This window comes from Triturus cristatus, chromosome 5_1 (genome assembly GCF_964204655.1).
Source record: "Triturus cristatus chromosome 5_1, aTriCri1.1, whole genome shotgun sequence".
Taxonomy (NCBI): Eukaryota; Metazoa; Chordata; class Amphibia; order Caudata; family Salamandridae; genus Triturus; species Triturus cristatus.
The window spans coordinates 910807554-910830677 of record NC_140587.1 but is presented as its reverse complement, the minus strand read 5'-3'; the positions used below and the strand labels follow the sequence as shown (position 1 = coordinate 910830677).

At 48.2% G+C, this 23124-nt stretch overlaps 1 protein-coding gene across 2 annotated transcripts in view; it reads right to left on the bottom strand.

Annotated features, from left to right (window-relative positions):
- The window catches only part of ATP9B (ATPase phospholipid transporting 9B), a 2296170-nt gene that overhangs the window by 24583 nt on the left and 2248463 nt on the right, over nt 1-23124 (bottom strand). For both annotated transcript variants that reach the window (XM_085605931.1, XM_085605930.1), the window contains exons 27-28: nt 22527-22584; nt 19557-19760 (exon numbers count right to left, since the gene is read on the bottom strand). In XM_085605931.1, coding sequence (XP_085462057.1) covers nt 19557-19760; nt 22527-22584 — 262 coding nt within the window. The remainder of the gene's footprint in view (nt 1-19556; nt 19761-22526; nt 22585-23124) is intronic.

The window sequence follows — 23124 nt, the reverse complement described above, 5'->3', positions numbered from 1 at the left end:
TGGATGATTACCTCCTCCCTGGGCACCTACAGCATAAATAATTTAGCCACAAAATACTTACTGTATTTAGCGAGCGCCTTGTCCATCCAGTTTATAATCATCCCAACTAGTAATCAAATATAACAGATCTGTTTGCCAAGAGATAGAGCTGAAGGGGAGGCCTGAAAATGATAGACTATGTGACCTAGCACAACCAGATTTTCTTAAGTGACTATAATACATATAGGTTTTCAGCCAACATTTGAAGGAATGTAGAAACATTCACTGTCTTATAATACTTATTTTAAAAGTTTTGTTGGGGGAAGGGTGAGATCCAACACCCATGGAGAAAGAAAGGCTTGTCTCAAGAACCACAAAGATATCTGTGTCCCCTCACAACCACTGTGTTTTTAGCCAATTATTGTAAACAATGCGCTGTTCAGTTCACCTTTAGACATTTTTCAAGCTTTTTCCAGAGGGAACTGCTCACTCAAGCCAACATGAGGCAGTCCCAATGCTTTCGTACTTAACCAACCGCCACAGATGACAAGTGTGATCAATGACCTACTACAGAAAAGAAAGAAACTCACAAAAAGCATTGTGGAGAGAAATGGTCAAAGAATTGTGTGAACTTTGCACAGTTCAACGAGACTTGAGCCTTAGAATGCCTGGAAAATTGTCTCTATGATTCCCACCACCGAGTTAGAAGGGCAAAATAAAAGCTCCACGCACCAAAGAAACAGGACTTACGGAGTGCCTGTCAGAGGCAGCCAAAAACATGAGGAATCCCACACAGGTATGTCTCAGTAGCACGTCAGATGGAAGGGAGGGGCTTCTCATTGTTTTTGGCTGAAAAATGTGGGCAGCTAGATATCTATGTCACAAAGTACCAACTCACCTCTTACATATAAGAACTAGTCTCGCGGGCGGAAGAGGATAACGAGTTAATGGTTATTAGAAACTTCATCACACATATGTAGGACTTCAACAGTATATGTCCAGTGACCCCTGAAAATATATACCCTTTCTTTCACGATGACGTTTTTGCTGGAATCTCTCAAATGAAAAGAAGTTAAGCAGGGTAACTTGCAGTAGTAATTAACCTCCTTACGTTTATCAGTTCCCACTGTGCAAGCCATCAAATATTCACTCAGAAGGAGGAGCCTAGCACGGGACTGAGATGGCTGCGTGAGCACAGAGCTCCCGAGACCCACGTGCCCTCCGGCAAATATCCTGAAAAGAATCCTGTGTCAAATATCCGGAATATTGGAGACGAACCATTGCTTAGGCGAACGTCGTTGTCCGGACTGAAATCGTTCACCGGAGACCGAAGTTGTGACAAGTGGAAGTTCGCGGCCTACCCCCGGGAGATGCCCGGGTCTTGCGTTGGCATGGGCCCGGACACTAATTGAACAACAGTGGCCGTGTGTGGTGCAGACCATCGGATGGGTGTTGTCTTCACTTTCACTTTCGTTTTCTCTACAACTGCGTGCCTCGGCCCGAGAGTGTCTTGGGCAATAGTCGCCTGTAGCTCGGCCTGCACATGCCCGGACCTAAATCGTGCGTTTAGGATCCAGCGGACCTCGTATCAACTGGATGGCTGAGTGGGTTTGTCTTTGACGCTGACTGTTCCGGAGTTGAGTATGTCGGCCAAATCGGAAGCCGAAAAACAGAAGCCCAAGAATACCAGGCGGGGGGGCTACACTCAAACGAACAATATGGATCGCTATGTCCAGCAAAAGGGATCACCAAGTGGACCGGGAAGGCCACAGGACGTACCGAGAGATGGTTCGCTCCCCGAACCGGAATTGACACTGCAAGACATCATGGGCGCCATTGAGGGGATGAAGTCCTCTATTGGGCAACAGTTCGAGACCCTGGCACACAAAGTGGATACCATATCAGTTGATGTTAACTTGCTTCGCGCAGACTTGGGGAAAACTAATGAGAGAGTTAAATCATTGGACCTAAAAACCTCTAACCTCACGGGGGACGTCTCTGATCTGCAAATAGAGGTCCGCACACTGAGGACCGCTAATGACCTCTTTGCCCGCAAGATGGAGGATTTTGAAGGCCGGGCACGGCGCAATAATGTGCGCATTGTTGGCGTTCCGGAAAAATCGGAGGAGCAATCAGCGGATTTGTTTGTTGAGGACTTGGTGGTTAATCACCTGGCGCCTAGGGGCCTCAGCAAGTTCTTTGCGGTCGAGCGGGCCCACAGAGTCCCAGGCGGGAAGCCCAAGGTGGGGGCCCCCCCCCGAGACCGATTATCGCCAGGATCTTCAATTTCAGGGACCGCGACGCCATTCTACAAGCGTCACGAGTGTCCGGACCAGTCACCTTCCAGAACACTGCAGTGAGTTTTTATCCTGACTTCACCCAGGCGGTGCAGAAGCAACGGCAGAGTTTCCTGGGGGTTAAGAGGAGGCTACGTGAGATGGGTCTGAAGTATGCCATGCTCTTCCCAGCCAAGTTGCGCGTCGAGTACGAAGAGCGAACCTTTTTCTTTGACCTGCCGGATGTGGTCGGGGAATGGCTCGACACGTTGCCTCAGCGGCGGCCTAGTGGGGATCATGCTGGCGGAGCAGAAGGGGGTCATGACGAACAAGAGTGAGGATTCCGGTGATTGAACATTCTGACCATGCCCAGGACAGTGGTTCGCTGATTTTCGTTCTCTTTGATGGCTATTGTCCGGGGGTGGCGGGGGTACAATGGGAACTCTTTCATCCTACGGGGTTTCTTCTTGTGGATTAGTTTTTGCTAGGGCGACAGGCACACTGCAAGTTGGGGGGGCTTTCTAGGCTTACGCAGGGGTGCAGGGTGGGGGGTGGTATGGGTCTGTTGGGGTGGTTGTTGTTGTTTTTCTCTCTGCAAGGTATCGCAATGCAAGTCTTTTTCGCTCGAGTGCTGCTCTCTGGGGGGGGGTCTCTTTCCATTTCGTGATGGGGGTAGGGGTTTGAATATACTTAGTTGGAATGTTAACGGCTTGGGAGATCGTATTAAGCGTGGGATTGTATTGCAATTTCTGAAGCGGTGCTCTCCTGACATAGTCTTGCTGCAGGAGACGCACCTGATAGGCAATATGTGTCATGCACTCAATAGAAAGGGCTACAAATTTGTTGCGCACTCGGGGTTTTCCTAGGGATCTCGGGGGGCTGGAATACTTGTTAGGACCTCGCTGCCGTTTGAGATTGATTCTACTACTGTCGATGAGTGGGGGTGCTTTGTGGCTGTTGCTGGGAGGTGGGAGGGCAGGACACTGGTTTTGGTTTCTGTTTATGTCCCTCCTGGCCTGCAGACCGCCACATTTGCTGACTTGGGGAGGGCTATGCTGAATCTCCCCGAGGGCGTGTTGTAGGTGGGTGGTGACTTTAATGCAGTTGGTTCCGGACTACTAGACAGACATCCGCCAAGGGACCCCGGGTGGCGCAGAGATGGCTCCCAGACCTTATTGATACACTAGGCCTGGTTGACTGCTGGAGGCTGCTGCATCCCACTCTGCGGCAGTACACTTTTCACTCTGGGGCACACGGTAGCCTCTCTAGAATAGATTATGTTATCACTTTGGCTGCCCAGGCTTCATTGGTGTCCGAGGCTAGGCACATGGCTAGGGGCATCTCCGATCACTCGCTGGTGTGGATTTGTATGGATTTTGGCCGGGGAGCGGTAGGTAGGGTGGCTCCGATTAACCCCTGGTATTTCCGTGGCCCTAGGACTCGTAGCACGTTGCTGAAAGTGGTCGATCTCTACTTCCTGGAAAATCTTGGTTCGGTTACATCCGCGGTGTCTTTGTGGGAAGCGTTTAAAACGGTACTGAGAGGGGAGGCTCTCTCCTTGATAGCGGATGTCAAACGTCGGAGAGATGCGGAGGTGGTGCAGATTGAGGCTGAGATAGCGGTATTAGAGACAGTTCTGGAAGATGAGGTTATGGCGGAAACACTGCATAAGCTGAGATTAAAACAGTCTGAATATAAAGCACTGGCGACAAACGCGGCCAAGGTTATTAGCAGGGAACAACAAGGGCGATTGTACGATGTAGGGGACAAGGCTGGGAAATTAATAGCGTGGTTAGACAAAAAAGAACGAGTGAATAGAGTTGTGCCAGAAATAGTGACAGTTGGCGGGGATATTGTCACCGAACCCGACGGGATAGTCCAGTGTTTCGCGGATCACTTCCGCACGGTTTATGCTTCCGTGTCGGACAAGCCGGAGGAAGACTCGCATGAACTGCTGCGTGATATTGCCCAGCCTTGTCTCTCTGACATAGACAGGGAAGACCTTGATGGTAACATCACAGCGGATGAGGTTGCAGTTGCTATCCGCTCGCTACACCCGGGCAAGGCCTCGGGCCCGAATGGCTTACCGATCGAGTTGTATAAACTCAGGCCGGATAAGATTGCTCCGCATTTGCGAGATATGTTTGTAGAGGCGCGGGAGAATGGGTGTCTCCCATTTGATCAACGTCTGGCGACAATAGTGGTTATACACAAAGATGGCAAGCCCAGGAACAGATGTGGCTCGTATAGGCCGATTTCACTACTCAACGCTGAGCCAAAAATCCTCGCCAAATTGTTGGCTAACCGTTTGATCAGGGTCATTGGGGACTTGATCCACCCGGATCAATCCGGGTTTATCCCACACCGCAACACCGCGTTGAACCTCAGGCGACTTCATGGCGTGCTCGCGAGGGTTGGGACGCTGCGGGAGTCGGCCATCTTGGCGTCACTTGATGCCACGATGGCTTTCGATACTGTGGAGTGGCCGTATCTGTGGGCAGCACTCACAAAATTTGGCTTCGGACCGGGTTTTATAGGCTGGATTCGGCTACTATATGAGGAACCTTTTGCTAAAGTCGCGGTAAACGGTAGGGCGTCATATCCGTTTGAGCTTGGGAGAGGCACCCGGCAGGGTTGTCCTCTGTCGCCACTATTGTTCGCCCTCGCCCTTGAACCGCTGGCGGCATGGATTAGATGGCAGCCAGACATAAAAGGGATCCGATGGTCGCCAGACCATGAGGACCGCATTTCTTTGTATGCAAACGACATTTTGTTATACCTGACCTCACCTAGGAAATCCCTCATAGTAGTCTGTGACGTCTTGAATTCTTTCGGTAGAAACTCGGGTCTCGCCATTAACTGGGGAAAGTCGCATCTATATGTTCTATCTCAGGGTCCTGCTGCAACAAATACAGCCTTTCAGGACAATGGTCACTGGTCCATAGCAACCTATGTGGGGTGGACCAGGGGGACCGGACTTTGCCAAGCAAACGATCCAAGCACAGCAGACATACCTGGAGAATAAAGGGTGCAGAACCAACATGGTGGGAATTTCTCTATAAGGAGGCTACCAAGTGCATAAAGCATTCCTTTTCCACCAGTGTAATAATGTTCCCAGCGTTACAAGTGTGTCTGTTTTGAAGTTCAGGGAGAGGAGTTGGCCTAACGGCTAGGGCGGTCGACCTCAAATCTGGGGAACTGGGTTCGAAACTTGGCAATGACGCTGAACATCCTGTGATTCTGGGCAAATCACTTAATCTCCCAGTGCCTAACAAAATAAAATGTGTCCTCATGTAACGTAACTAGTGCTCATGTAAAGTGCTCTGATACATTCGGGTCAAGTTCGCGCTATATAAAACTCCGTAAAAAAAAACATTGTACCAAGAGCCCCTGGCGGGTGAGGGCAGGGGCTGAGATTGACCCTTTCATGAGATTTTTGGTCTTTTTTATCCTCCCAACACCACCTTGCCTTCCCTACTATGTGTGGAGGAAGAGTGGAATGGTGGACATCCGGGCCGTAAGAGAGGAAATACCAAGGATGACCAGACTGCGGAATGCTGGACCTGTAGGGGAGCCAATAAAGAGACTCATTCTCGTCCCTGGAGTGAATCCTAGCTATTGCTCACCCATAGGAAGCAAGTAGGCTGTGTCATACTCTGTATGCCTCTTTCTCCTCCAAGACCACTGTCCACCTTGCAGAGGTGCCCTGCTGCCTTTTGATTCACAGGACATCAAAGATCTCACAGAGAAGAGCATAAAGAAGAGCAGATTAGAAATCGCCTGGTTTACTGCCATCAATGGAGTGGTATAGCAGTTGGTTCCTGGCACTCGCGGTGGGGACTGGACCAGGAGATCAACAGCTGGGGTCCACATTAGTCAGTGGCTGAATCACACCATACACGTGTAATACTCGAGAAAGGCCCTCCAATTCTAGTGCACACTTTACACCTCCAACATTTGGGGCATGGTACAGTTTTTCCAAGGATCTGCGCTTGAATTTCATTTGACACTAACACTAGTTTTGGTCCCAGAGAGGTCAAATGATCAGCATGGAGAAATCAAAGTGGAGAAAGAAGCATTCCTTGCTCCCTCCGAAACCAACCAGTATCGTGATAGGAAACATGGAAAGCACAGATATTCAACATAAAGTGAAAAGGGAGACTGAGGAAAATACTGTACCAGATATGTTCGACTACATCCATAACTTCTTTGGGGAAACTCATGAAACCCCTGAGAGAAAGACTGACACAGTATTTTATTATTTATTTATTTGCGAATTTGTACAGCGCATCGCTGCCCCAGCGACGGGGCGTCCCAGCGCTACCCAGGTGCAAGTGACAAGAGACGGTCCAGAAGAGGAATGAGAGTTATGCCGGAAACAGCCAGGTCTTTATGGCTTTTAGATCAAGGACTACTAAGGGCTGACCAGAAAAAAGTGACCAAGAGCGTGAATAATGTGAAAATACACTGGCCACTGTGAAATCAGACATCTTAAATTTGTAAACTAACATTGTAGACCACAAGACTGTGTAGGAGTCTTAAAATATAGGACTGAAAGTGCAGAACGATGCTCGTGATCGAACAACATCCAGATTCTTAGATTCCTTGAAAAGACTAAGTTATTTTGGCCAAATGATGGATGCGTAGTACGTGGTCCATTTTCCACTGGGTGGTTTGTTCATTTTTAATGTCTTTAGTTTGCTTTAATCCGTTCCCGTGCAATTAACTACTGCTACAAAACATTGACAGAAGGCCCAGGAATCTAGATCCAATAAACAATGACGTTTTAGAATGATTTGGGTGACATCCGCACAGCTGTACATCTAAGTTTGAAGGAAGAGACTGACTCCAGTAGAGGTTGAAAGATAAATGTAAAAGATTGGATGGGGGCAGAGGCTTAAGGAACTCACGTGTTTGAGCAAAAAGTGTCAAAGATGAATGGATGGAGAGATGCAATGAAAGATCTGTTAGTCAAGAAGGTATTGAGGGTGGTGCTTTGAATCCTTAGCAATTCCAGTCTCCAGAGCTCTACCACTACTCTGTTTGAGCCTGTGGTAATCTTGATGCCATCCCATGTTGCCATCAGAGACGATTCTCTGTGCCTGCCTTGTGGAGTGCAGTTTCAATGTTGAAGAGTAGATCATTCTTTTCAATGTATGATGGAAACAGAACATAGGTAGCCCTTTCAATTACCTTGCCTCAGAATGGACCACTGCAGATTGAGCAATATTTAGCTGAAATTGTTGTGTTGGAGCCTGGCTTTTTTAAAACGTGTTTGATATATGCATTTGAGAGTTCTCCACGATTTTGCTTGAATGCAGAGAGTGGCTGATGATGGCTCTGCTTAGGGTAGCCACTGTGCTGTTGAAGAGAATGTTCTTGAATATGTGAGCTGGGCAGGGGGTTGTTGGTGATCCCAACGAGCCAGAACTTTTTGTCAGACAGGTGTAATTGTCATCAGGTTGAATTGTGTAGGGGCCTAGAATGGTGAGTTAAGACGTTATGCAAATCAAGTTGTTGAAGGTTACAATTGGTTCCATCTTCAAGGCATCTGTTGGACCTGGCATCCTTAGGGTGGTGTTTCTCCAGACTTTTTGACTTTTACCTCCTGTTTTGCTGATTCTCTTTTTGTTGGCCTTATGACTCTGAGTACTTTATCACTGCTAACCAGTGCTAAAGTGCACATGCTTCTCACTAAACATGACATTGGGATATACCCAATCGTTATGTCTGTTTTACTGTTAAGTCCCTTGTAAAGTAGAATATACCCAGGGCCTGTATTACAAATGCTACTGGTAGGCCTGTAGCACTGATTTTGCCACCCACTTAAGTAGCCTTTCCACAACCTGTCTCAGGTCTGCCATTGCAGGGCCTGTGTGTGAAGTTTACTGCCACTTCAACTTGGCATTTAAAACTATTTTCCAAGCCTTAAACACCCCTTTTATTACATATCAGTCACCCCTAAGTAGGCTCTAAGTGACCAGAAGGGCAGGGTGCTATGCAAGTAAAAGGTAGGGCATGTACCTATATGTTTTACATGTCCTGGTAGTGACAAACGCCCAAATTAATTTGTCACTACTGTGAGGTCTGCTCCTCTCATAGGTGTATATTGGGAATTGCTTTATATACTTTAAAGCTATAAATCTTGATTGCAGAGGAGTAGCTGCTTTATATTTAATATCTTTGGATTGGTAATGAGAAATCCTCTTTACTGGTAACTTAAATTTGGCATTACTAGTTTAGAAGTGCCACTTTTAGAAAGTGGGCATTTCTCAGCTCTTTGCTCTTTGTGTCCCTTCCACTCTATCTCCAATACATGTCTGGGTGACAGCTTCACTTTGTGCATTCCCTCTAAACAACCACAAACACAGGACACTCAGCTGCATCTGCATTCATCTGCAAACTGATAGGTCTTTCTGGGGAGACAGAAGAGGAGGGACTGGCACGTACAATTCAATAAGTAGTGTCGAGCACTGTTCAACCCCTCAGGGTTAGCCTGGCAGACAGGATTGGGCTGAAAGTGTACCTGTGTACTTTAAAGACTCTCCATTAAAGTCACCGCCACTTCAAAAGCATTTTAGGGTATTAGTACTGGGGCTCTGACCCCTGCTAATCAAACTCTTTTGGAGCTGTAACCAGACATCGCTGGCTCTTCATCTGCACATTATCAGAAGCAACTTCTGTGCTACAGGAGGGACTGCCACTTTGCTACCTGTCTTGTGTTGCTGGCCTGCTGCCTACTGCTGTGCTTTACTCAAGTGTTCTCCAAGGACTTGTTGGCTTGCCCTCTGTTCAGGAGGTCTCAAGATCATCAAAGACCACATGCTTTCCTACTGCTGTTGGATTCTGTGGAGTTCACAAGGGATGCTGACAAGGATCAGCCTTCATAGCCTGATTGCCCACTTTATTTCTCGAGGAGAATCAGGGCTTCCCGGGACTTATCGCTCCATTGGGTCCCGACTGGTGCTGCCTACATTAGCCAAAGCTGCCCGACTGGATTTGTGACATTCAAAATCACCACCACGTGTGCAGCTCTGCTGCGTCTCTCAGCGCGAGACCACCACGATGTGCTGCCAGGGTGATCAGGGGTGTGCCCGACGACACACGGCTCATCAGAAGTCTTCGCCCACCTGAGCCACGTGGTGCACTCTGTTCCAGCCATTGCCATACCTATCAAACACCTCCGATGGCGCAGATCCTTCTCCTGAGGTCCGCCAACAAACTCCTGCAGCCTGGCCCAGTTTGTGACCGAGACACTGTGGGCCCTTTCGGCTCAATGGGCCTTCAACTTTAAGGCACTGTGACAGACGTGGCCTCTGCCGCCGACCCACGTGACACAGCAGGTGGCGGAGTATTTACTGTAGACTGTTCTCGAGCGGCCGATCACCTAATTGTTGCAGTTGAGACGTGGGGCCATCGTGTTGACCCGCTCCGCTGCTCCAAGAGCATCATCATCGATCCCCGACCAGGATCATCCCAAAGTGCAGGTGCTTCTGTACCCGACGTGTACTGGGTGCATTTAATGTGATAATTTTAACCTTCATAACTCGCAAATTACTTATGTGATTTTTATCATTTTGGTCTTATTTTGCTTAGATAAATATTCTCTATTTTTCTAAAACTGTGTATTCATTGTGTTTCTGTGAGTGTGTGTTGCACAGCATCTTTCTAGGTCTTTGGGGGATCCAGTGGTCCACAAGGAAGAAACATAATTACTGTGTGTGGGTGCTTTTGGAGGTTGACAATTCTGGGTTTAGGAACTTTGCAATAATCTTATAAAGTTCTTTGTTTGAACACGGGCTTCATAAATCTGGCGGAAGTAGTCAATAAATGTTGTCTTCCTAATGGCATTTTTGTGGATTCTTAAGTGGTACTGAAGCGTCAAATTATTCTTGGCGTTATTTGTATATTTCCAATGTCTGATAGGTCTCTGTAAAGATTTAGCGATCTCATTCCTGAAGAACATCTAACTTGCCTTGCCACATTGGTTGGTGTAAGTGGTGGTCTTTCTTGGGATGATGTCAAAAGGTTGATGTCAACCACAGATGGAACTGTTGAATAGAGTTTGAAGGCTTGTTAAACAATGATGAGTTTAGTTGAGCATAGAATGTGGCAAGGTAAAATTGTTTATAATATTTATCTCCAAGAAAAATAAGCAAAAAGGCATAAGGCTTCTTCAGAGGCACAAAGGTATCCCTCTGCTGGTCAACCAAAAGAGTGTGATCAAACCTTTTGAACATCGACAGAAGATCCAACATTATAAGAAGTAACATACTGTCCTCATCAAGGATTTAAAGTAAATCACCCCAAACATTAACAGGTGTGCCATTTTTGTACCATATTCATGTCTGAATCCAGATCGGATCTGACCTTACATATCATGCTCATTCAGAAGGATTTGTCCTTGGATATAACCAAGTATCTCAAGTATCTATTACTACCACGGTAGGTGCTCAATGGGGCACCACATGTTGAGAATGTAAGAATCTACGTTGTTTTTAAGAAAGGTGACGCAATAGTTTTCTTAGGAATGGAGGCATAATTCCAGAGTTTAGCTAACTGATGAACAGTTGGCGCTCCTGTGGCGCAATAACCACAGAAGAAGTACTAACTGCTAGAAATGGATCTTCCACTTTCGATGCATGTTTAAGAGAACAATGGAGGGACAGACATTTTTGTTCACAGATCGCCTTAAATTGGTATTAATGAGTTGTATGTGTATTACTCTGATGTCTTTCTATACTCGTCAGAGGGTAAATGGTCCTGAGGAAACAAAACTGGGATATCAGTGAGTTTTTGAACAATAAAGACATCAGCTTTTCCCCCTCTTACCTATGTCTCCGATAATCAATGCTGTGTATGGAATTGCATAAAAGTGGAACTGTTTGTTATTAGAGGAACCTTAAAGAAGTTACTTCAGTCCTTTGACAGTGAGGAGCTCTCTGGGGTGGTGCATCATAAGACAATGACCATGATGCATATCCGCGTGAAAAAACACTCAGAAGTGGAAGCTCATGCATCTTCAAATAGTTTTGTGTAAATCTTTTTATTGTCAATTACAATTTCTAATGTTGCTTTACAGCAAGAGATCGACGACACCGTATACCAAGAGAAAATACATTAGCATGTCATCTGTTGAGGACACAGTGGTGATAGAATGCACTTAATGTGTCCATCATGAGGGATTAAGGAAGTCCACATTGTTAGGACACCTGAGTGAAGGTGTAACCGTGTGTTCTGCCATCATGTTGTGCAGTTCATTGCTGATCTGTGTATGGTGCAATGCATCTCTGAACAGTGGACAGAGAGTTTAACAAAATTAGGACAAAATAACTCAACAAAGGGGAGGGGATAACCGCTTGTGACCTATGGCTGCAAAGTGTTACATCAGGTGTTTGGTTGCTTGGAGTGTGCATTAGGTTCCTATGATATGCCTGGCTGAGTAGGGATTAAGGAACGCTGCCCCACCGAAGATGTTGCGGTAGCGACAGCGGTTTGTGGCATTAGAGCTGTTTAGACTTCCGTCACCTCCTGTGTGCCCTCAGCGGGTGTATCTATCTTCTGCAATTCTTTTGCAATAGTGCCCCAGCCACTAGCTAGGGGAAATTTGCGAAGTCCCAGCAGGTCTTCCCATTGCAAGGCCATGCCCTCCACCCTGGCCCAGTTGAGCAAGTTGTGGCACCAGGCCAATGCATTGGGGTGCTACAGGTGCCTTCCATCTTTTAGTGATCAGGTGTTTTGCTTTGACTAGGCACAGGTCCAAGAATCGGAAGGTGACCCTGTATTTCCTGCTCCTCTTCGGTGCAGCGGGCTAAAGTGGTCGTTATGACGGTCCAGTACTCTCCCAAGGCAGGAAATTGCCAGAGCATATGCAGTAGGTCTGCATTGGGCAAACGGCATCTGGGGCATTTGGAGTCAGTGTGGTCTAAATACTTATTTATCTGGGCAGGGGAGAGGTATGCACGATGGAGAATGAAGTATTAAATCTGCCAAAAGTGCTGGTTGCGAAGGACGCATGCCGGGCCTTCTAGCATTGCCATCCATTCCTTCTCTGAAAGGGCACGCCCTAGGTCATCCTCTCAATGCTGTTTCAGGGGGGTCCGTGAGATAGCCGTGTGCGGACGGAGGAACAATGCGAACCAACGTATCAAATGTCCCCTTTCACCCATTATACGCAAGTACTGCATCAGATGGTGTGTGGGAGGCTCTGTTGTTACCCACCTAGAGAGTGAAGTTATGAGCGCACAGTGTAATAGGATATGCCCCAGGGATACCCCCTCTTCTGAAATTAGATCTGCATATGGGATTAAAGCGCCGTCTATAAAGAGGTCACCTGTGTCATTGATGTCCGCCGCGTCCCAACCGCGCAACTCCGCTGATGTGGTAGGCAACCCACCCCTCGGTGTTCCCAGTAGAGGAAAAGCCGGGGCATATAGTGTGGTGTCGTGGGTGATGTATAGGCTTCTGAGGTCATATTTGTACGCTATGGGAAGTAGCAAAGAGGCCATTTTTCTGGGCTTCGCACAGGGGTGGAACATGTAGAGTAGAGTGTGGAGCTCCATTTATGGTTGCAGTGTGGCTGTATCTGGCAGGTGATGTGAAGCTAGCCATCTGGCAACCCATTACAACTGGGCTGCTAGGTAATAGTTCTTGAGATTAGGCACCGCAAGCCCGTCCTGTCCCGCTGGTAAATAAAGCTTCCTAATGGAGACCCTGTGCCTAGACGTCCCCCACAGAAAATCCTGATCATTGTTTCCAATTTGTTTAAATAGGAGGGGGGATGTAGAGAGGCAGGGCGGTACAATAGTAAAGAAGTTGTGGGAGGATCACCATCTTCGCAAGGGCCTCTCTACCTCAGATAGACAGCGGGAGAGTTTTCCAGAAATTCATTTGCGAGTAGATAGTGGAGGAGGCCCTGGTAATGTTTCGGTCAAATAGGTCGCCTTTGTTTCGAGATACCCAGACACCTAAGTAGCGGAAGGTGTCAATACTCCACATAACTGGGAATTCCCCCAGTAAATACCCAGGGTCTGAAGTGGCTGATGAGAATGGGAAGAGAATGGACTTCGCGGCATTGACCCTCAACCCTGATATTGTTGCAAATAGTGACAATGCTGAATCTAGCGAGGAAGGGATGGAGTGAAGATCTCTTGCATATAGCAAGATGTCGTCGGCATACAAGGAGATTGTATGAGTGCCGTCGCCCAGAGGGATACCCATTTCCACTCGAGAACGGATGTATGCCGCCAGGGGCTCCACTGCCAGGAAGAAGAGGAGTGGGAAGAGGGGGCAGACCTGATGAGTCCCATGGACCACTCGTATAGAGTCCGAGATATAGGGTCCAGTTTTCACTCGAATTGTTGGGCACTTATATGGTAGCCTGACCATGTTGATGAACGAAGCACCTATGCCGAACCTGGGCAGCACTGCAAAGAGATAGTCCCACTCAAGAGAGTAGAATGCTCTCTTGAGGTTGAGCACCATGTAGGCCGAGCAGGACCAGTCCAGAGGAGCATACTCTGCCACTCTGAAGTAGGGGCAGAGGTTGAGCGAGGTGTTCCGGGCTGGAACAAATCCATTCTGGTCTGCTTGTACTAAGGAGGGCACGTAGGGAGCAAGTCGGTTAGCAAGGGCTTTTGCCAGGATTTTATAATCTGTGTTTAGGATCGCTAGGGGTCTGTAAGATCCCAGGGCCGTGGGGTCCTTGCCTGGCTTCAATAGGGAAACCACGTTAGCAGTACATAGAGAGGGAAGGAGGGAGGGCTGGGTTTGCTAATGCAGAGGTGTAGAGCTCATGTAGGCGCGGTACCAGGGTAAGCGTATGTCTTGAAGAACTCTGTAGGAAACCCGTAGGGGCCTGGCGTCTTCCCCCATGCTAGTGACGCAAGCGCTTCCCGGATCTCATCTACTGACAAGGGGGAATCTAACTTTAGGTGTTGGTCAATAGATAGGGTAGGTAGCTGAACAGAGTCCAGAAAGGAGCCTATTTGTGGGGAGTCTCCATGTGCGCTGGAAGCATAAAGTGTAGTGTAATGCTTGGTCATGGCCGTGTGAATGTCCAGTTGTGTGTATCTCATCTGCTCTAGCTCATCCCTAATACTGTGTTTGGGACGTGTGGGTGCTCCTGTCTAATAAGGAACGCGAGCAGTTTGCCCGCCTTGTCAGATGACGAGTGTGTGCGAGCAGAGTGGGCTAGATAGTTGTGACAGCGCAGCTTTTCTAGTTCTAGCCAGTTCACTTGCATAGCATCTAATTGTGTCTTTGCCTCGGGCATGTGGCTGACAGGGATTCCCAATGGAGGATTTTCCGCTCAAAACCGGTGAGGGATGTGTCCAATTGCTTGCGGATGCTCCATGTATGGCCCAGGCAGTGCCCTCTAGCCGTGACCGTCAAGGCCTCTCATTCTGTCATGGGAGAACTCATGAGCTGACATTGTGCTCGAAATACTCGAGCAATGCCATTTCTAAGGAGCTGAAGAAAGCCTGATCCTCCAGCACTGGTGTTTGCAGCCGTCAGATTGAGATCGGAGGGCCACTCTTCTCCCAGTTTAGGGACATGGTCTGTGGGTTATGGTGTGAATGGGTCTGGCCAGATAACCAGTGTCTCAGATTAAAGGGAGCAGCACAGCTGATTCCAGCATGCGATCCAGCCGCACATGAAGATCATGAACTGATGAATAAAATGAATATATCCGCGAGTCAGGGTTGCGCGCACACTACACATCCATTAAGGACTAGTGTCCCAGCCAGCTGCACAATGCTTGTGCGTTCGATGAGGGTGAGGTGTGGGTAAGGGGTGGGAAGGAGCGGTTGAGTGATACGTCTAGGACCGAATTGAAATCCCGGCCCAGTAGCCATGGGACACGTCCCCATCTGGATAGCTTGGTGGAAAGGCTACTAAAGAACGCGCTCTGATCAGTGTTGGGAGCATAAATTGAGCCTATCAGTAGAGTCTGCCCGTTGAGTCTTCCCTTGATGCAAATGTAGCGACCTGCAGGGTCGACCACCATCTCCTCCTTCTCACATGGGGTCCCGGCCCTCACCCATACCAGGGTAACTCTAGCCTGGGATGAAAAGTTAGTGCTGTATACATGTCCGCACCAGCGGCTACAAAGTCTGTCAGCTTCTAGAGTCATCAGGTGTGTCTTCTGTAGGAAAGCAATCCCGGCGGACCTGCGCAGTAAGTAGGTGTATATGGAGTACCTGCACGCAAGGGTATGGATACCTCTAACGTTTCAGGAGATGATGTTCATGCTCGTCATGTGTCCGCTGCAGGTCTGTAGAACCTAGCCAGTAGAGCAGCTGCTCTGTGTAGATATGTACGGGGAGGCCTCAAATTACTGGGAAGGGCAACGACAACGCAGGGAGAAACAATCATACTCAATCTAGTTTGCAGAACTACATAGGAGAGAACCCCAAACAGGGATTGGCCCAAACAGGTGTGTCTAACCATAGCAATTAATACGTAGTCAGATGTTGGCCATGAAAGGGGGGTGCGTGAAGGAGGAATAGCTCCTAGTGACCTCCCCCCAGTTAAGTAACGCCCAGAAATGGCATCATGGGGCGCTTCTGTGTATGTATATCGTGACATTAGCGTGTAACTCGGGGTGCCAGTGTGTGTGCTTGAGGAACAATTACATAACTCTACAAAAATGTAATCTATATCTGTGGAGAGAGATGATACAATCAGTATTGTTAAGCAATATTGTCCGAGGTTTGAGGCGTGACATCTGCAGGGCGAAGCAAGTCCGGGCCGGCAGACCAAGCCTGCAAGGAGTCAGCATCACGTTTGGATCTGGAAGGCAATGAAGTGGACACTGACGGCAATCTTGTGGATTGGAGGGTTGAGCAATATGCATCCTGGCATTCCAATAGGATCTGTTCTGGGTTTGGGGCATTAATTGTCGAGATCCACAGCTGCGGTCTTCCGCCCCTGCCTCTCTGACGACCGTGCCTGTACCTCTTCTGTACTGAGGGATCTTCCTGTGGCCTAGAAACCGTTGTAAGTCCATTTTCTTCCAGCCAGTCCTAAACGTCGGAGGGGGAGTCGAAGAATCGAGCAGTGTCATTGTGAATTACCCGGAGGTGGTCTGGGAATAGGAGTGAATATCGTAGATCTTGAGCTCTCAGCTGACGTTTCACTGCTCCAAAGTTTGCGCGTCTCTTCTGTACCTGGGCAGTGTAGTCTGGGAAGAGGGAGACCAAGATGTTTTGTACCTTGGGACCCGGGTGTCTCCCCATTTCTCTCAGTATCGCATCTCGGTCCAGGAAGTTTAAAAAGCAGATTAGAAATGGGCGTGGGTTAGCCCCGGGAGTGGTCCATGAGCAGGGACCCTGTGCGCCCATTCAACAACAAACTGAGGGGAGAGTGTCCCTTGGTGGAGTAACACTTTCAACCAGGTTTCCACTTATCCCACCACGTCCCGTCCCTCTGTCCCCTTCGGCAGGCCAATCACACGCACATTTTTTCGACGTGAGCTACTCTCTGCATCATCCAGTTTCTCTTCAAGGATGCAGACCCAGTCCAGTAGATCCTGTAAGGTTACAGTGTGATTGCGAGTTTTGGGTTGCAGGTCCGCTAGTGTAACCTCAGCCTCTTGTATGCGGTCAGACAGTTTTTGATGATCCAAACGCAAGAGCGTGAAGTCGGAGGTGATGCTGTCTATTCTTCCTTCAAGAGAGGTGCGGGTTTGGTCCAGTGTTGTGCCTATCCGTTCCACCGCAGCCAGCACTGAGTCCAGCTTAGCTGAGAGGTCTGAAAGGTTTGGTTCTGAAGACTTCCCCGCTCCTCCAGACGCCCTTTCAGCAGCACCTCGAGGTGGTCCATTTTGGAGGGTGGCAGAGCGAAGACGGTCCATAGCTAGTTGCTGCACGCTAGGCATAGGGAGCAGCTTGCGTGGGTGGTCCTGACTGCTGCGGCTGCGGCAGGAAGGCAAGCTGCTGCTGCCGCTTGTGAGTACCCCGTATACTGAAGGAGGTGCCCTGGGTGATTGTGCTCCAGTCCTACCAGGAACGCTCCAAGGTTAGATACCTATGGGCCACGGGGTAGTGGGCAAGACGCTGCAATTCTGAGGGCACCCAGCCCCTTCAAGTCACCCCCGCAATAGGAACGTGCAATGTGGGCTATAGGTAAACCCTGGATAGTGGCCATTCAGGTCTCCTTGTGAGGCATGCTTGGGGGGGGGGGGGCAGGTAGATTCAGCGGATCTTGAAGTGCCTCCCGCCTTAGTCCCAGGGTCTGACCCTATACACAAAGTCACAGGCCTGTAGTAGCAGCGCTTCCAGTAGGGTCAATGCAGAGGCGCGCCAGGCTAGCGAACGAGTGAGCACGGGGATCAGGTTCCAGCCAAACTTACAGTCCGCATAGGAATTATTCATGAAGAGAGGGGAACAGCCTGGGCCTGATGCAGCCCCCGGGCCGGACCCGCGCAGCCCGCAGCGTGGGCTTCTCACTCTTACAGCTACTGCGTCACCAACTGCCACGTGCCGCCTGGGGAGTCCAGGCCTATCTGGCCCCCGGGCCTCTCTGACACGGTGGGCCCAGAAGCTACTACAGGCAAAGGGAGGGACAGCCGAGGCCCAAATCGAACCTCGTGCTGCCCTCTGTAGTCAATCGCTGCAGCCCCTCGGGATGTTAGAGCTGTTGTAGGCCCCGCCATCGCCCCTACAATGTGCCTGCTTGGGGGGCCTAGGCCCGACTGACCTCCGTGCCCCCCCTTCCCAGGATGAGCACTGCCAGCACACCATGCAGGCCTACCTTTTCCGTTGAGACACCTCCAGATGTCCTCTGGTGCAGCAGTAGTCATCGGGGGTCTGTGGTATAGAAGGCCAGGCAAGGAGTCTCGGCCCTATCTACTGCAGCTTTTAACCAGGCCCACACCACTCAGCAGTTTGTTGCCGGCCCCGGACCGCTCCCTCTCAAGGCTGCTCTGCCCCGAGATCACCCCATGCACCAGCTGCGAGACTCTCCTAGATGTCACCACGGGCGCCGACTCATGCTCCACGTCGGGCCGATGCCTCGCCCTGGTGGTAGAGGGGCAGGGGCCTCAGCCTCGGCCTCCTAGCAAGGGTTGAGACCTGGCAGTGGAGAAGCCGCCATTCGCGGGGGCCCGCTTGTCTCCGCTCTAGGCCTGGACGCAACCTAGGCACATGGTAGGTCTCAGCTCCGAGCCCTCAGCGAGGGCAGAGAATCGAGGAAGGTATAGGCCAGGGCCGGAGCCCCCGCAGCTGGAACAGGCCGCACCCTCCGGGGCACTGCTTCTGCCCTCCCCCAGGTTTAGGGAGCGCTTCGCTGGGTGCTGCAGGTGTTCGCACAAACAGACCGCTCTCGTAGCATCAAAAATTGCCAGCTGGATGCAAGGATGTTCAGGATAAACAGGGAATAGGGTGTGGGGCGCGATCAAAATGCATCCGCCATCTTAGGTACTTGGCCACGTCCCCTCATGCATCTTCAAATAGTTTCGGTACAACTGGTTGCGTAGATGAGCACTCTGCTCAGGATCCAGCAAGAACGTGTGGTACTTCATGGGAAATTAGTGCACACTGTGCTAAACAAGCCTTGAAGGGCCAACAGTTCTATTTATAACAAAACAGATCAGATACTGCCCTACCAAACATAGTACATGCACCTGTCATACTCAGAACAAGTGCAAGCCTCGGTCCATGAGTCCATGCTTCTGTGGCACACAAAACAGCTCCAGGAAAGGCATCATCCTTTAGGCTTCGTAGAACTGGTGCGGTAAGAGAGCACCAAGGAAAGTTTCTTTCACAAACAGGATAGGCACAGCACAGGCGTCTCTCACACAAGGGTCAGGTAAACATTGCTTACAAATGAGACAAGTACAGCAGCAAAGCAGCACAAGCCTCAATAACATACGGAACAGGCAAAGCAGTGACAGTGCAAACCTCAATCTGGACAACTACAGCTCAGATAGCACCAGGGATGCCTTATGTTAAAATGACAGTAGTAGAAGATGGACTACAATGGGCATGCATTTGAAAAAGGCAGAAAGGAGGCACTTAGGCCGGATAGCCTAAAGAGCCCTTTCTTGTACTGTAGTACACTTCCACCAAACCCTAAATAGAGGGAACTCCACATTCTTGGAACAAACAACATGCACAACAGCACTTCCATTTCCACTGCTACACAGAGGTGCCATTTACAGACAGAAGACCATGTTTTGCTAGATAACAACCTGAAAACCATGCAATTAATTTGCTAGTTAACAACCCCCAAACCTTGCAAGAAAGTCAAAAACATTGAATATTTTTCTACTGCTAATATTCCTTTACATTTACTTACCAAAATATTCATTTAGGAAAGCAAGAGAGGCCACATAGCAGCCAAGGCTGAGGAATTCGCCAACAACCATTAACCAGTGCCAGGTTCGAATGTTTAGGGCGACCATCAACAACTCGGTCAAGATAAGGGCAGTAAAAGAAATGGCAACCACGTGGACAAATTCTGATTCGAAAAGCACAAGGGCTCCATACATCAAAATGCCACCTAGAAAAATATATACATGAATTAGATAAAGTGTCTGCTGTGTTTTGGAAAAATGCTTTAGGAAGAACAGGATGTAGGCGATATCATTGTAAGGGAAGCATTTCACTCTCTTTCGATTTAGCTGCAAGTTTACCATAACATAATTGCTAACTCTATTAAACAGTAGGCTCCTCAGTGGTGCACTTACAATATTTACTTCTTTAGTCACGAAAAAAAGAAAATAATAGAATTTACAGGTAACCCCAAGAGAATTCAGCTCCTCTTTCTCCTAATTATCAGTGCTTAAGGAATTTTCTGTGGCTCTCTGGAGCACAGTATAATCTACACCAATGATGCTGAAGATAGGAAAAACTGTCTCTCAGGGGCCTAGAAGCAATTCATTTTGTAATAATTTAATTCCGTCTGGTTCTACTTGTCTCATCAATGCTATCATGCATCTTGTACTATATAGGTGGTGCCCCACAGTTCAATGAAACGGAACAAGTGGAGGAGCAGGTATTATAAGGCGAGCATTGAACACACCACCTACTGCTCTTGAAAATGAAGGAACTGTATTTCTACTTTTCACACATTCCTGTTAGGCGAGCGTGGAACTGTCATAAATCAAACAGATTGCGACCCAGGCTGCTGTGCCCTCCACAGCAGGGCACAGTGAGTGCCATGTTTCTGTTGAAGACTTGCAAAAATAGAATATTCTACAAAATAAACCATTTTTCCGGCCCTGAATTTTCTGCGCACTCATGCTAGGACATTTATGAATCGCAGAAACAGAAGTAAACCTCATGCAATACCGCACATCATCAGTCTAACGAGGATTGGAGTTTGCACCTTCATACAGATATCTGATATGGTAAAGCCTATGGCTCAGATGACAGTTCAGGGGCACTGTCCCTATATGCGCTGCTGTTCACCCATAACAGGGCGTGCCCAGTGCAGACTAGGACAGTGCTCCTGAGTACAAAAAATGTGCTGTTCACAGTGTTTGCGCCTGCGCTGTGAGCAGTGCATTATTGAAAGGCGGACCGCATGTTTGAAGCAGCTGATCTGCCTTTGCCTGCATGTGGAGGTCCAGCCTCACTTTGAAGGGGAGCAGGGATCCCTTGAGGGTAGGCACAGAGCCTGACTGCACCTGCCAGCGCGGGGGGGGGTGCTTGGGTTCAGTTGGACCCTATGTCCTAAGGAGTCCCTTCGAGGTGCTCTGACTGTACACACCTCATATGTGGCACACACTCAATGCTCTTCCTGACGGGCTCATGGGTTCCTGAACCCCCCCACCTGTACGATAGCCTAGGCATAATGGAGTCCCATGGCAAATGATGAAACAACCCCTTGGGATTCTGCTGGCACAAGATGGCACCAGTGTGATCCATATTACAAAAGGAGCTTCACAGGTTTCTCCAGAACATTTGGTAATAAAAGAGAGCCCAAAGAGGAGCAACAAGCAGGTGCAGACGCCTGTTCTGTCGCTGGAGAACTATATATAATACTGCCCCAGATGTATAAGCACTTGGACATTATTCCTTGGCTCGTAGCTCAAAAAATGCAGACTTTTACACAGACAAAAAGCAACAACACTTCACAATTTTTTATTCTTTCTAGTTTACTTGGCATTTCTTCCACCCTATTGCAAATCCAGAACATTTTCTTCCCTTGTCTGGATAGGCTGATTCATTTTATGAGTTGTAGTTGATTTTACTGGCATAGACACTCCATCATTTACCATACATTTTCTCCTGGTTACCTAACTTTCCAAGAGGAGTCTGCTCAGTAACAGCCCTGCTACCAGCATAAGGCAGACATTTTTTAGAGACCCCAAGGGAGAGGTCTAGATAACCAGCTAAGACTGATATGATTCTGACCTTGGCAGCTGTTTTTGACAGAAGCTGAAACCTGACAAGCAATAATCAACAAAAATTACACTTCAGTGGTTATTTTCCTGCTAAGGTGAGTAAAGTCACCAATTTTAGAGTACCAATTTTTAGCAGACTAGATGAAGGGAATGAGTCATCCTAAGCCAGCAATCCACTATGCCTCTTCTAGAAGAAACACGTTCAGGTATCAGACCACGGTTTGCTTTAATGCGAATGGCACTGTGGTGCCACAAGTCCTGCACAGTACCAATGTAGTCTTGATTGCATGCCCCAAAGAACAGAAGGGTCTTGTAATGCTGCGAGGGTATTAAAAGTCTATCAGGTGCCATGTTTAAGGTAGAAATTACTCTCTCATACTGGGTAGAAAACTGACCTAAATTCTCTGGCTCAACAAGCCCTCCATTTCTTAAAGTATTTTAATTAAAAAAAAAAAAATCGTACTACACAATAAAAACTCGTTGTGGGGTTTAGAGAATCGAATAAGACCTTACGTCTTGCAAGTACAATAGCCTTCCGTTGTTTATGCACGCTGTTTAAATTTGAATTAATTAAACTGCCTAAAATATCATCGAGCTATAATGTGCTGGATGGTTTTCGTGCTATTGTCATTCCATGAAAGCAGATACCTGGTTAGGCGGGCAATGGATAAGCCGGTCAGCATATTCATAAAATTCAATTTTATTGAAATGGCCACGCAATATAGGAGACAAGCATATACAAATAGTAAAATAGGGTACAGGCCGACAGATGTGGCCGATTATAAGATGTTGATAAGAGTATGATGTAAACTTGTAGTTCTTTACACTTTGGGAATTAATCTAACATTTGAAAATACAATTCCCTTTACAAGGGACAAAAAACAAACTAGTTTCAGAAATGCAGAAATAATACCTACCCTGGTATATGCTGATTAAAACCCAGACGAGGAACGTTTTAAAGGATAAGGATCTTCCCTATGGAAAACAAACAGATTATTGACACTTGAAATAACAAAACGATTAATAGTTTTTTCAACAAGTCGACCACAAGCAAGAATTAAATAGCTAGCTTTATCACAATGAGCATGTTTTTTTAAAGTATTTGCAGGACATTACGAGTCGCTCTCCAGTTGGAGCAGTGAATGTAAAATGAGCAGCTAATCTGCTCATTTCACATGCAATGATTTCTGGGTTTTTTTTTATGGGGACGGGGCGAGCCCCCCAACCCCCAAGCCTTTTTAAGGCCCTGATACCCCATCGCCTTGGGCAGATAACTTTTTTTTAATGGGGAAGGCAGTGTGCATCCCCTTCCATGAGCATTTTCAAGGCCCCGGGGACCCCATCCCCCAGGGCCAGACGATATCATATCAGCACGGGGGCGGAAGACAAGGGGCCTTATAAAGGCTCCTGGAGGGGCCCCAACCTGCTAATGTTGGGAGGGTGGGGGTGTTCTAGGTGCCCAATGAAGGGTCACTGGAGCACTGAACTACATTACTTTGTGAGGGTATTTTATAA